The sequence below is a fragment of the Ceratotherium simum genome, chromosome 40 (genome assembly GCF_057802395.1).
Source record: "Ceratotherium simum simum isolate JZ-2026a chromosome 40, ASM5780239v1, whole genome shotgun sequence".
Lineage (NCBI taxonomy): Eukaryota > Metazoa > Chordata > Mammalia > Perissodactyla > Rhinocerotidae > Ceratotherium > Ceratotherium simum.
Window position 1 is genome coordinate 9,192,001 of NC_141939.1, and position 12,841 is coordinate 9,204,841.

General features: G+C 39.8%; 1 protein-coding gene across 1 annotated transcript in view; it reads left to right on the forward strand.

Moving 5' to 3' along the window:
* SLC9A4 (solute carrier family 9 member A4) overlaps positions 1-12,841 on the forward strand; it is a 61,735-nt gene that overhangs the window by 34,568 nt on the left and 14,326 nt on the right. The window contains exons 6-8 of the mRNA XM_004435870.3: positions 525-611; positions 5,817-5,887; positions 9,310-9,471. Coding sequence (XP_004435927.1) covers positions 525-611; positions 5,817-5,887; positions 9,310-9,471 — 320 coding nt within the window. The remainder of the gene's footprint in view (positions 1-524; positions 612-5,816; positions 5,888-9,309; positions 9,472-12,841) is intronic.

Genomic DNA, 12,841 nt, shown 5'->3' on the forward strand with positions numbered 1-12,841 from the left:
TAAATTATTATAATACCAAAAAAGGGGCACTTTTCTGACTTTCAGACGTGTGCTCAATACCCAAGCTAAATTACCAAATATTTCTAGATCATGTTTATGGTCATCCTTTAATCTCTAAAATATGTTGCCTTTTAATCAATAAAATGTATTAATCAAAATATTCCTGGGTGACAAGTGAATGATAGTTACCCTACTGTGTATTGCTGAAAATGAGATTCCAATCAGTACTAGCTAGCATGCGTTTTTATTTTAGCTGGAGTTATGTCTTAGCAAACTAATGAGAGTTTATTTTAAAGGATGAAACTAAATTTTTGCTTTAAAATGTAGACGTACTGCCTATTTTTATTGCAGAATTTAAAATAATTAAACAAGAACAAAAGTAAACACTGGAGCTATCCAGTAGAAGCTAGTACCAAAAGAAAACATAAAAGTTGGAAGTTCTAATAGTTTTGCTAATGGATTTGCTCTCTATAATGGCAATCTTCACTACAACAAAACCCTTTATTTTGTTTTTTATGATCTAGGGAATCACAATTGGCCCTCTGGTCAGGTACCTGGATGTTAAAAAGACCAATAAAAAAGAATCCATCAATGAAGAGCTTCATATCCGTGTAAGTTATCTCTTCGTCATAATTAATAAGTTAATAAGATGTCCCCATCTGCCACCTATGGGAGTAATCTAGAGCTTTGATGTGACATGTGTACATGTCACTAGACATAGCCTCTTTCCTCTCCAGCTCCACCAAGAGCGACTGTACTGGTTTTTTCTTGCTGCTGCAGGAAATTATCACAAGTTTAGTGTCTTAAAAAAATACAAAGTTATTATCTTCTAGTTCTGGAGGTCAGAAGTCCAAAATGGGTCTCACTGGGCTAAAATCAAGATGTTGCAAAGCTGCATTTCTTTCTGGAGTTTCTAGGGAAGAATCTGTTCCTTTGCTTCTTTCAGCTTCTAGAGGCTGCTGGCATTCCTTGGCTCATGGACCCCTTCCATCTTCAAAGCTAGCAATGGCCGGTCAGGGCTTTCTCATGCTGCACTGACTCTTCTGCCTTCCTCTTCCACAGTAAAGACTTTTGTGATTATATTGGGTCCATCTGGATAATTTAGGATATTCTATCTTAAGGTCAGCTGACTAGCAACCTAAAGTCCATTTGCTATCTTAATGCTTCTTTGCATATAAACTAACATATTCACAGGTTCTGGGGATCAGGACGTGGACATCTTTGGAGACCGTTATTCTGCCAGTCACAGTCTGCCTTATGCCTCTCAAACATTCATGTCTGTTTCACATGCAAAACACACTAACTCTCTCCCAACATCCCCAAAATTTCAATCCATTATAATACCAACTCAAAGACCAAAATCTCATCTAAATCTTATGAGCTCAAAAGTTCCAGATCTCATCATCTCGACCATCTAAATCAGGGATGTGTGAGGCTCTGGGTATAATCCCTTCTGAGGCACAGCTCCCCTCTGGGGTTCTGAACCTGTGAAACTCAAGAAACAAGTTGCCCGTTCCCAAAATACACAGGTGGGGCAGTCATAGGATAACAGCTATAGATATTCCCTTTCAAAAAGGGGGAAAAAATGGGAGGAAAAAAGGAGTCATCTATCCCAAGCAAATTTCTAAGTCCACCTGGGAAAACTCTGTTTGGTTTCAAGGCCTGGGAACAGTCGCTCCACCCTCTGGGTTCTCAGCTCCACCCACTGAGTCATACTTCCTTTATCGTGAAAGGTAGCATGTGTTTGCAGCTCATTAGTTTGATCAGCCTGTTTCTTGCCTATAGAGTTTTAGAGATCCAACAGCCTTCTTTCGTTTTATCTTCTGTCTTTCTCTTTCAGTCTAAGCTGGCAGTGCTTCTGTCAGGGTTCAACAGAAGCAAACCAGTAAGAGATGTATACTAAGAGCTTTGTTGCAAGGAATTGGCTTACCTTCTATGGGGCCTGGCTAGGCATGTCCAAAATCTGTAGGACAGGCCATCAGGAAAGTGGACTGGAACTCTCAGGCATGAGATACAGCCACTGTGCACAAGTGGGATTTTCTTTTTTGGTGAGGAAGATTAGCCCCGAGCTAACGTCTGTGCCAATCTTCCTCTATTTTTTATGTGGGATGCCTCCACAGCACGGCTGATGAGTGGAGTAGGTCTGTGCCTGGGATCCGAACCCATGAACCTGGGCAGCTGAAGCGGAGCACGTGGAACTTTAACCACTCAGCCACAGGGCTGGCCCCCTTCTTCTTCTTCTTTTTTTTTTTTTTTCAACTTTATTCACTTTTTAAAAATTTTATTCAGGTCATATTGCCTTTAACATTGTGTAAATTTCAGGTGTACATTATTGTGTTTCAGTTTCAGTGTAGATTGCTCTCGTTCATCACCAATAGTCTAGTTTTTATCTGTCACCATATACATGTGCCCCTTTACCCCTTTCCCCTTCCCCCCACCCCCTTTTCCTCTGGTAACCAGCAATCTGTTCTCCTTATCTGTCTGTTTGTTTATCTTCCACATGTGAGTGAAATCATATTGTATTTGTCTTTCTCTGTCTGACTTATTTCACTTAGCATAATGTCCTCATGGTCCATCCACGTTGTCGCAAATGGCATGATTTTGTCTTTTTTATGACTGAGTAGTATTCCATTGTGTGTGTGTGTGTGTGTGTGTGTGTGTGTATCTTTTTATTTTTATTTTTTGCTGAGGAAGATTTGCCCTGAGCTACCATCCACTGCCAATCTTTCTCTTTTAGTATGTGAGCTGCCACCACAGCATGGCCACTAATAGATGAGTGGTGTAGTTCCATGCCCAGGAACCACACCTGGGCTGCCAAGGCAGAGCGTGCCAAACTTAACCACAAGGCCAAGGGGGCTGGCCCTATACCACATCTTCTTTATCCATTCATCTGTTGATGGGCACTTGGGTTGCTTCCATGTCTTGGCTATTGTGAATAATGCCGCAATGAACATAGGGGTGCACAAATCTTTTTGAATTGTTGATTTCGTATTCTTTAGATAAATACCCAGTAGTGGAATAGCTGGATCATATGATATTTCTATTTTTATTTTTTTGAGAAACCTCCATACTGTTTTCCTTAGTGGCTGACCAGTTTGCATTCTCACCAGCATGCATGAGAGTTCCCTTTTCTCCACGTTCTCTCCAACACTGGTTTTTTTGTGTGTGTGTGTGAGATAAGCCCTGAGCTAACATACATGTCAATCCTCCTCTTTTTGCTGAGGAAGACTGGCCCTGAGCTAACATCCGTGCCGATCTTCCTCCACTTTATGTGGGATGCCACCCACCACAGCATGGCCTGACAAGCGGTGTGATGGTGGGCACCCGGGATCCGAACCCAGGCCGCCAGCAGTGGAGCGTGGGCACTTAACCACTACGCCACAGGGCCGGCCCCCAACACTTGTTATTTCTCGTCTTGTGAATTATAGCCATTCTGATGGGTATGAGGTGATATCTCATTGTAGTTTTGATTTGCATTTCCCTAGTAATTAGTGATGTTGAACATCTTTTCCTGTGCCTGTTGGCCATCTGTATATCTTCTTTGGAAAAATGTCTGTTCATAGCCTCTGCCCGTTATTTGCTTGGGTCGTTCACTTTTTTGTTGTTGAGTTGCATGAGTTCTTTATATATTTTGGAAATTAACTCCTTCTCGGATACATGATTTGCAAATCTCAGTTGGTGGGTTGTCTTTTCATTTTGTTGATGGTTTCCTTTGCTTTGCAGAAGCTTTTTAATCTGATGCAGTCCCATTTGTTTGTTTTTTTCTTTTGTTTCCCTTGCCTGAGTAGACATGGTATTTGAAAAGATATGGCTAAGACTAATGTCAAACAGTGTACTACCTATATTTTCTTCTAAGAGTTTTATGGTTTCAGGTCTTACAGTCAGGTCTTTAATCCATTTTGAGTTAGTTGTTGTGTATGATGTAAGATAATGGTCTACTTTCATTCTTTTGCATGTGGCTGTCCAGTTTTCCTGTTATTGAAGAGACTTTCCTTTCTTCATTGTATGTTCCTGGCTCCTTTGTTAAAGATCAGCTGTCCATAGATGTGTGGTTTTATTTCCGGGCTCTTGATTCTGTTCCATTGATCAATGGAATTTTCTTCTTCATCAGGGAAGACTTCATCAGTTTCTCCAGCATCAGAATCATGAACTCTCAGATATGAAAGCAACCTAAAAATTGTCTGGGGCGTTCATCTCCTCAAAGCTTGAGTCTTCTGTACAGCAGCTATGCCAACTGTTCCCAATCATTGCTTGCACACATCCTTTTCACGTTTGGGTGTGCCATACAAGAAACAATGATCAGAATGCTTTCATTAACCGAGTTGAAGTCTCTCTCCCAATACCTTCCATATATTAGTTCTCATTTCTATTCCCTGGAGCCACACAGAATGGCATTCGTTCAAAACTGTGTTGAACTTAAACAAACAGGTAGAAACCACGCTGAACTTCATTTCATCATTGTTAGAGTTGGATGTTTTCACCACTAGGCAGAATTGGTAGAAGCCTTTACCCCTTCCTCATTAAAAGTTCAGAAAGAACAGAGGATCCTACGTTCCATTGGAACAAGGATTTTAGAAGCAAGTAGGGCAATTCGGAACATTAGTCACTGTGATAGTTTTTTGAAGTGTCAACTTGGCTAGGCTAGTCCTCAGTTATTGTTAACATGAATCTAGATGCTGCTGTGAAGGTATTTTGCAGTAAGATTAAAGTCCATAATCAGTTGTCTTTAAGTAAGGGAGATTGTCCTAGATAATCTGAGTGGGCCTGATTTGATCAGTTGAAAGGCCTGAAGAGTAGAGCTGAGGCTTTCAAAATCAGTCCTGAATTTCATGGCCAACGTTGAGGAAATAAAGTAATTTAAATTCTAGGAAGCCCAAACCAAAATTTTTCAAGGCCATTTGAAAGTATTCAACAGATGGGGATAGAGAATGAGTCTTTTTAAAATAAGTGATGCTTTAACCTGATTTAAGGTTTTTGTCTCTATCTTTATCCCCCTGTTCATTATTTTGAGAAATTAGGTAATATACCTAAAACAATAGAACTTGGGTATTTCACTCCTTTCTTATTTATTTTTCATAAAAAAAGTTATAATTATTGGCAGAAAATGCATCAATTTAGTATTTAAGAATGAATTTAGTATATTAATCAATTTTCAAAAAATTTTTAGAAGCTAGTATAAACTTCAATGATTATAAATTTAAATTTCTTCAAGACTAATTCATAAATTTTGAAGAAACGGTGCTTTTTTCCTAAATTCCTATAAAAAATTTGGATAAAGCAAATGTAGTATAATTGGCTTGGATAGTGCAATGTAAATACTGAGACAAAGTGATTAGATAAAAAATGAGGCACATACACAAATTTTGTTGTTACATGTTATTATTGTAATAGCATATCTGTGGAATTATATTTTCAGAAACTGTATAAATTGGATATTGGCAATTTCTTTTCTTTTGCAATGAAATTAAAAGTAACAGTTAATTATTAGGCTTTACATCCATGTGATTTTAGTAATGAGAAATTTCCTAGATCATTCTAGAAAAATATTATTCAAAGCAAATGGCAGGTATCCTGTTTTCATTGCAAGTTATGTGCATTATTAAAGAATTTATCTACAGAGTCTTTGAATCATGAAACTAAGTTGAATTACTATGAAAGGTATTGTGAGTTTCAGTTACATGAACAGAGTGATAGAAAAGAGGATATGCTCCAGGAAATTAAAGCCTCCTTTGTTTTCCAAAGTGTATTAGCTTTCCTTCATGTCTTTTAGAGTTAACATTTCACCAGCTGTCATTTTCTTGTGTTTGGTTTGGCAGCTGATGGATCACTTGAAGGCTGGAATTGAAGATGTGTGTGGGCAATGGAGCCACTACCAAGTGAGAGACAAGTAAGGAGGCTGAGGGCTTCACTACCTAGGAAGGATATTTGTGGAATGGGAACCTCAAAAGGTTACACTGGAAGATGAGCATTAAATTAGAAAGAATCCAGAGGAAGGGGACCAGGAAGATGAAAGGCCTGGGATCCATGCCATACCAGAAGCAGGTGGAAGTCCTGGGAACGCCTAGCCTGGAAAATGGAGAACTATCAGGTGGAGGAGGCTGTAGACTTGGGCCAAGTTGCTTTAGGGAGTAGTACAACTGATAGATGGAAATTAGAGAAGTCAGACTTAAGTTTAAAACGAGGACAAGTTTCTCAATGATAAGAGGAGCTCAACCATGGAATGACTGTCTTCATGAGGCTGTAGAGGGAATTTGGTGATCCAAAGTTTGATGAGTTTCCCTCATCAGGGATCCTGGGGAAGAGATTCCTCCTTTGTTGGGGAGGCTGCAATGGAAGACCTTTAAGGGTCCTTCGCACATAATGATTCTATAAGAATGCCAAAGTCCCTCTTCTCCACTAGATCATACATTTCAGAACTCATTCTCTTCCTGGATTTAGTCTAGAGCCATATTTCTTAAGTATGTGGCCCTGAGGAGAGTTTCATCGAGGATGAGGAAGATGAGAGTTTTGGAATTATGCACAGCTGTTTGGAGGATGTAGGAGTTAGCAGTAGGTAAGTTAACCCCATGGTAGAAGTTTCCTCTCTAGGGCTTGCCAACATATTGATGTTGGTGATACCAAGGAGAAACTAGATCTTAAAAAATCTGGCTGTTGTGGAGTGGTGCCACCTGAAAGGGAAACTGAGAGCTCTTGAGTGGGCTCTTTTTATGAGGCAGAAAGAAGGATAGTTTTAGCAGTCCTCATCATGTTAAAGTAGAATTTAAATTGTGTGACTATCCACCAATCTAGAACTTGGGCCATGCATTTTTAAGGCGAAATCCTATCATTCATTCTCCCAAATGAAAAATCATTTAATATTCTTCCATTTAGCCAAATCTATGCCTAATTTTCTAGACACAAAGGCAGATATGAAGAGCAGTAAGACACACTCAATGCACTCAAGATCCTCACAGTATAGTAGAAGAGGTTCTGGAAAAAAAGAGTAAAAGAACCTGAACAAATAATTATGATCAATATGGGAAATGCAATAACAGAGGTAAATGCATAGAACTATATTAATACAGAAATGGAAGTGTGTTTTGAAAATAAATGAGGAGTTCTCCAGGCAGAGAAGAATGGAAAGTATGCCAAGTGGCAGCAGCAGCAGCAGTGTATTTCAGTATGCAAAGGCAAGAAAGATCATAGCACCATTTAGATACGGTCAGAGAGAGTGATGTGGTGAGACAAGAAGTCGGAAAGACAAAGACGTTGCTTTTATGATGCAGTGCTAAGGAGTTCTATACAGCCATTAATACTATAAAATTCTACTTGACCTATAAACGTATATCAAAAGGCTTTTAAATAGAAGAGTGGCATGACCGTATTTGGCTTTTGGAAGGCAAACTACAAAAGCAATATGGAAATTGGATTAGAAAGAGATAATGTGGGGAGGGAGAGCTGTAAGGGGATTTTCACAATCATGTAAAAATTTTTTAAAAAAACAACTATCATCTTGTAAACATAGAGTAAGCTCCAGCTACTATGGTAGCTATTTCATATATTATTTCTTACATGATCTCCTTAACAGTCCTGTGTTATTGCTATTATTTTCATTTTAAAGATGAGAAAACCAACTCCAAGAGGTCAATTAACGTATTCTGCAGTGGAACCTTGATTTAAATTCAGGACTGACTTTAAAACCTCTTTTGTTTTGAATGAACCACAGAGCTTTCAGACTAGTAAGGATAAGGAACTAGCAGAAAGGGTACTGAAATATTTCTGAGGTAGATGTGGTGACTGGTGATGGGCACAGGCAGAGAAAGGTGAGGAAAGGGAAAATAAGAATGACTCTCAGAATTCCAGAAAGGGAGCAGAGGGAGATAACAATGCCATGGTTAAATTTATAGACTATAGAAGAATGTTTGGTTAAATAGTAGATTCTGTTTAAGATGTCTCAGATACTCAGCCCCCTTTTGGAATTCAGTCTTAAGTTCAAGGAAGGTAAAGATTGTGAGTTGTCAGTGAGTATTTGCTAACTAAAGCCATGGGCATTGGTGAGGTAACCACAAGGGTGTGAAGAGGGGAAGCTGACCGAGGACAGGACTCTGAGAAGCTTCCATTCCTATGGGGCAGGTAAGGAAGAGGAGGGGCAGGGGAGACTTGGAAGAAGTGGTTAGGGAGGCTGGAAGAGAATCAGGTCCGAATCAGGATGTGGAGGGCATGGAGGAAGTGACCCAGTGGCACATCAGGAGAAGCCAAGTGGCACATAGGGCATGTTCAACCACTGGCATTGAACAGTGCAAGGCCAAGGTGAGCTCAGCGTGAAGAGTGTCAAGAAAGTCCTGATGGCTGGGGAGCCAATTACAGTGGAGTCAGGAATAAACAGGAACGTGCCTTCTCCTGAAGAAAAGTAGAAAACTAGAAGGCTGAGGGGGTGACCTGGTTGAAGCAAGATTGGGCCTGATATGAGGCAAACACAGATCACAGAGCTCAAGGAATCACAGCCCGCTAAACTCGGAGGAGACTTGACAATGAGTCCATCCGCCTTGCAGACCAGGAAATCAATCACCAGATGATAAGCCAGGGAGTTGTGCTCCCCTCCAGAAAATAAAACAGGCAGACAAATTACTCTTTGAATGTAAAATGATTGGAAGTGTTGAAAATTCCTACTCCAAACAAATGGCCGACTCTGAAGGCACCATATGCATATGTGCAGCTCAGTCTAATGGGTCGGCCAGAGGTTTGCTACAATAGTCAGCGGCCATCAGCGTCTAGCTATTCAGATTCTCCATCATTCAGAATGTCAGGATATATGTGGGTCCCCCCTCCTTAATTGGCAGGATTTAAAATAATCTGCAGCATAATGGGCAAAACTACTGTAACTACCAGGCCATTTAAACTTATTGGGTTCTGGTTGAATAGGCCGGTATTACTGTAAGTGCAGCTGCCACTGTTATGAGCTATTAGAATGGAACACTTGCTCAAAAGCCTTAACCCACTCATTTCATCTCTTACAATCAGAGCTGAGCTGGGCTCGGCCTCCCTCGCTCCCCACTTACGCACACTTTTTGCCCTGATTGCAGCTTGTCCCTTCCTTTTGTTTAGTTGATTTTCAATGTGTACAGGCCAGTAGGCCATTCTTTCTTTATTTTAAAAAATGTATAAATTCTATGATTTTTTAAAAAAATGTGTTCAAAGGCTATGAATTCCAGGCCCTGTCCTGGTGTTTTTCAGGATAAAGTTAAGTAGTAGTTTGTTTTAAGAAAAACACATACTTACATAACGTGCACAGAGATTAAAGATTTCCAAAATGTTGGCTTTCATTTTTAGGTTTAAGAAGTTTGATCATAGATATTTACGGAAAATACTAATCCGAAAGAACCTGCCAAAATCAAGCATTGTTTCTTTATACAAGAAGCTGGAAATGAAACAAGCAATTGAGATGGTAGAGACTGGGATGCTGAGTTCTACAGCCTTTTCCGTACCTCATCAGTAAGTCATATCTGCCCTTTGATCTAGACTTTCAGTGTTAGAATTCCACCGGGGCACTAACTGATTAATACTAGGAGTGAAGAGGCAGATACATAAGGAAGGAATCATGAAAAAAAGATGATCCAAGTCTTAGTATTTTGTAGCTTGAGCTATGCTCAACCTGTTTCGCCTAGTTTCTGAAAATTACTTTATAGCAAAAGTTGCCTACTATAGTTGCATAACACCTTTCTTTGGGAGGGAGGGGCGAGTGAATTTATAGAATTATAGCATATTTTGCAAGATTTTCTCTTTCTTTTCTTGATTAGAAATCTCTGGCCCAGCCCCGTGGCTTAGCGGTTAAGTGCGCGCTCCGCTACTGGCGGCCCGGGTTCGGATCCCGGGCGCGCACCGACGCACCGCTTCTCCGGCCATGCTGAGGCCGCGTCCCACATACAACAACTAGAAGGATGTGCAACTGTGACATACAACTATCTACTGGGGCTTTGGGGGAAAAAAGGAGGAGGATTGGCAATAGATGTTAGCTCAGAGCCGGTCTTCCTCAGCAAAAAGAGGAGGATTAGCATGGATGTTAGCTCAGGGCTGATCTTCCTCATGAAAAAAAAAAAAGAAATCTCTACCCTTTAATCTCTGTTCATTTGATTCTGCTAATCCTACTGTTGCATTTCTCCCATAAGTCATTTCTCTTCCCCTCCTGCATGAGGAGAGACCAGGTCAGCATCCTGTGACACTAACATGGATTTGAGGATGAATGGTGGTAGCAAGAGGTGTGGAGGTTGGTGTGCTCTTTAAAGAGAAAGCTGAGTTGATAGTTGTGTCTAAGGCAAAGATCTATGTGAGACTGTGAGATTTGCCTTGAGTCTGTGTGGGACCAGCTTGGAATAGAAGCAGGGAGGGAACTGGCTTCCTGTGGAACAGAGGACCTTAGGGAGTTGGTGTTGAGGCAGGGTAAGACTGATATATAAATCCATCATTACAAGATGATTCCCTTTGAAGCATGGTGCTTCTGTTGGACCATCTGGAAATCAGTTGTCCCAAGAGCTGGCTAGATATTTTTTAAAGCTGCTTTAACTCTCTGACATTTAACAAGAACCCCCTTAATGTCACAAGAATTAAACCACCCCCCAAAGATGCCCAGTTTTATTCCAAGAAATTGTTTATGAATTGGGAAAATTAGTCACAATGTACATTTAGGATAAGGAACACCAGCCCCTCCAGCCTGTCATCTTCAGCAGGTGAATTCACTTGATCATGAGCTTCAATTATGCCCTCATGTTTGAAAAGCAAGCTGAGAGAAGAGCTAAGAATAGATAGCACTAAAATTGTCACCGATGCCTGAGTGTTATTTCTCATCCCTTACTTGCTAATGAATCAGAAACACCATCACCTTTCTTCCATGGCCGGGGAAAAATCTAGTCACGTCCCTGAGGGCATCTTGGTGTAAACAGAAAGCTTTCTGCCTTAATTCTCAGTGAAACTGTTTTTGTGGTTTATTTTGGTGTTGCCCATTACGTGGCTTTAAGGAAACTTCTGATACTAAAATGGGAATGAGCTAACAAATATTTATTGGCAATGCCATGTTGAGCTATATTGGAGCCTGAGGCAGAAGGAAAAATCAGTAATATTGATTCTGTGTTTATTTCAAATATTGGTATTTTATTCATCATGGATTTTTTTTTTTGCATTGATCTTTATTTTCTAAAATATTGCATTCAAATCCTACTTGACTTGATTACTGAACTTCTTTGGCATCCCCTTCCCAGAGGCTAGTGCCTCACTTGCCTCACCTTAGGCCCAACCCTGTTCCTTGCACACCTATGATGTGCCAAGTACTGAAAGTAGACTCCGTCCCTGCTCATGAAGCTCATACCCTAGCAGGGTCACGATGTTAATGACAAAGGTCACACAGACATAATCATAAAGTCTAGGAAGCTGTGAGAGTATAAGAGGTGACCCTCATCTGGTCCCCAGGCGTTTGACCTGCTCACCGAGGGATGGACGGGAGTTACTTCAATGCACGTCGAGAGGGCAGGACAGGTGCAGACAGTTTAGACCATGAAGAACTTCCTCAATTGGTTTGCATGCTAGTTATGTGAGCATTCGGTCTAGGAATGTAGGGGTACTTATCTCAAATGAGAATCAGTCTATCATGTGCTAAAACAGATTTTGAATCTCTGTATTCCATTGCATTGGTCATAAGCAGTTGCCCCAGTTTCTGACCTCAAGGCAATTTTTAAGCCAGCTTTATTTGGAGAGGGCCTTTCTGTTGAGTCAACTATTTTTTCCGACATTGATTCAAGATTAGTAAGAGAGCCTTATAGATTAGAGATATTTTTTTTCCCTCCTATAGCCCAAACCATTTAGTTAACCGAGGTAAGAGAGGAGATTTTTAAACTGATACAAGTTTAAATACAAGTTTAGTATTTAAATTGCATTTATTTGATCTCATCAGAAATCTGTAGGACGTCAAGCAAAAAGGAATTCCTCTCCTAAGATCAAAGCAGCTCATTTCTTAAAAAACAAACCTTCATACAATAATAGGAAAAAGAAGTGTGTACTCAGCTCGCTTTTTATTTTTCTGTATGAGATGATAACAACAAAATGCACATATATTTTTTTCTTTAGAAGTTTAAGCAATTGTTCTACAAGAGGTTAGATTTCCAAACTTTGTGACCTTCAGGAGAACACTACCACCAGGAGTTGTCTATAGCACAATGCAGATCATGTTGATCCTATAGAATTCCAAGACTTTTACATGCATTATTTAATTTGACCCTCAAAACAACCAATGGAACAGGTAGAGTATATACTTGGATTATTATTTTAAATATGAGGCACTCATTTTACCAATGAGTAGTAAGCTCTTAGAAATATCAGAGGATAGAGGCTCAAACTGATTAAAAGTGTCAAAGCTTTAAAAAATATTTGGTTAATGTTAAAGTGATATTAAAACATTTATAAATTTATAGGCATAACCAACTACAGCTATATAACTTCAAAATATTATATTTTGAACTCCCAAATAATTTTAACATGTCATTTATAAAAAATCATAATTTATTGTAGTTTAAGAATTTTTTAATTGATTACGTATGGACAGGTATAAGTTTACATTTATGCGTTCTTACACCGAAGACTATAGAATGAAGATTCTGTTGGATTTTCACTTCCGTGATGGAACATTGTGTTGTGGGGAGCTGGGCCCTCTTCTCTGCCACTCTTCACTCATTCTGAATGTTGGTCATCTTGATGACCTTTCTAAAAAGACACTAGGAGACCACAGACACAGAAGAGCTGTCGGGTACCATTGATTACTCAGTGGGCACATCCTTCCATCATCTTAGCGTATATTCCCCATGGATTTCATATATAA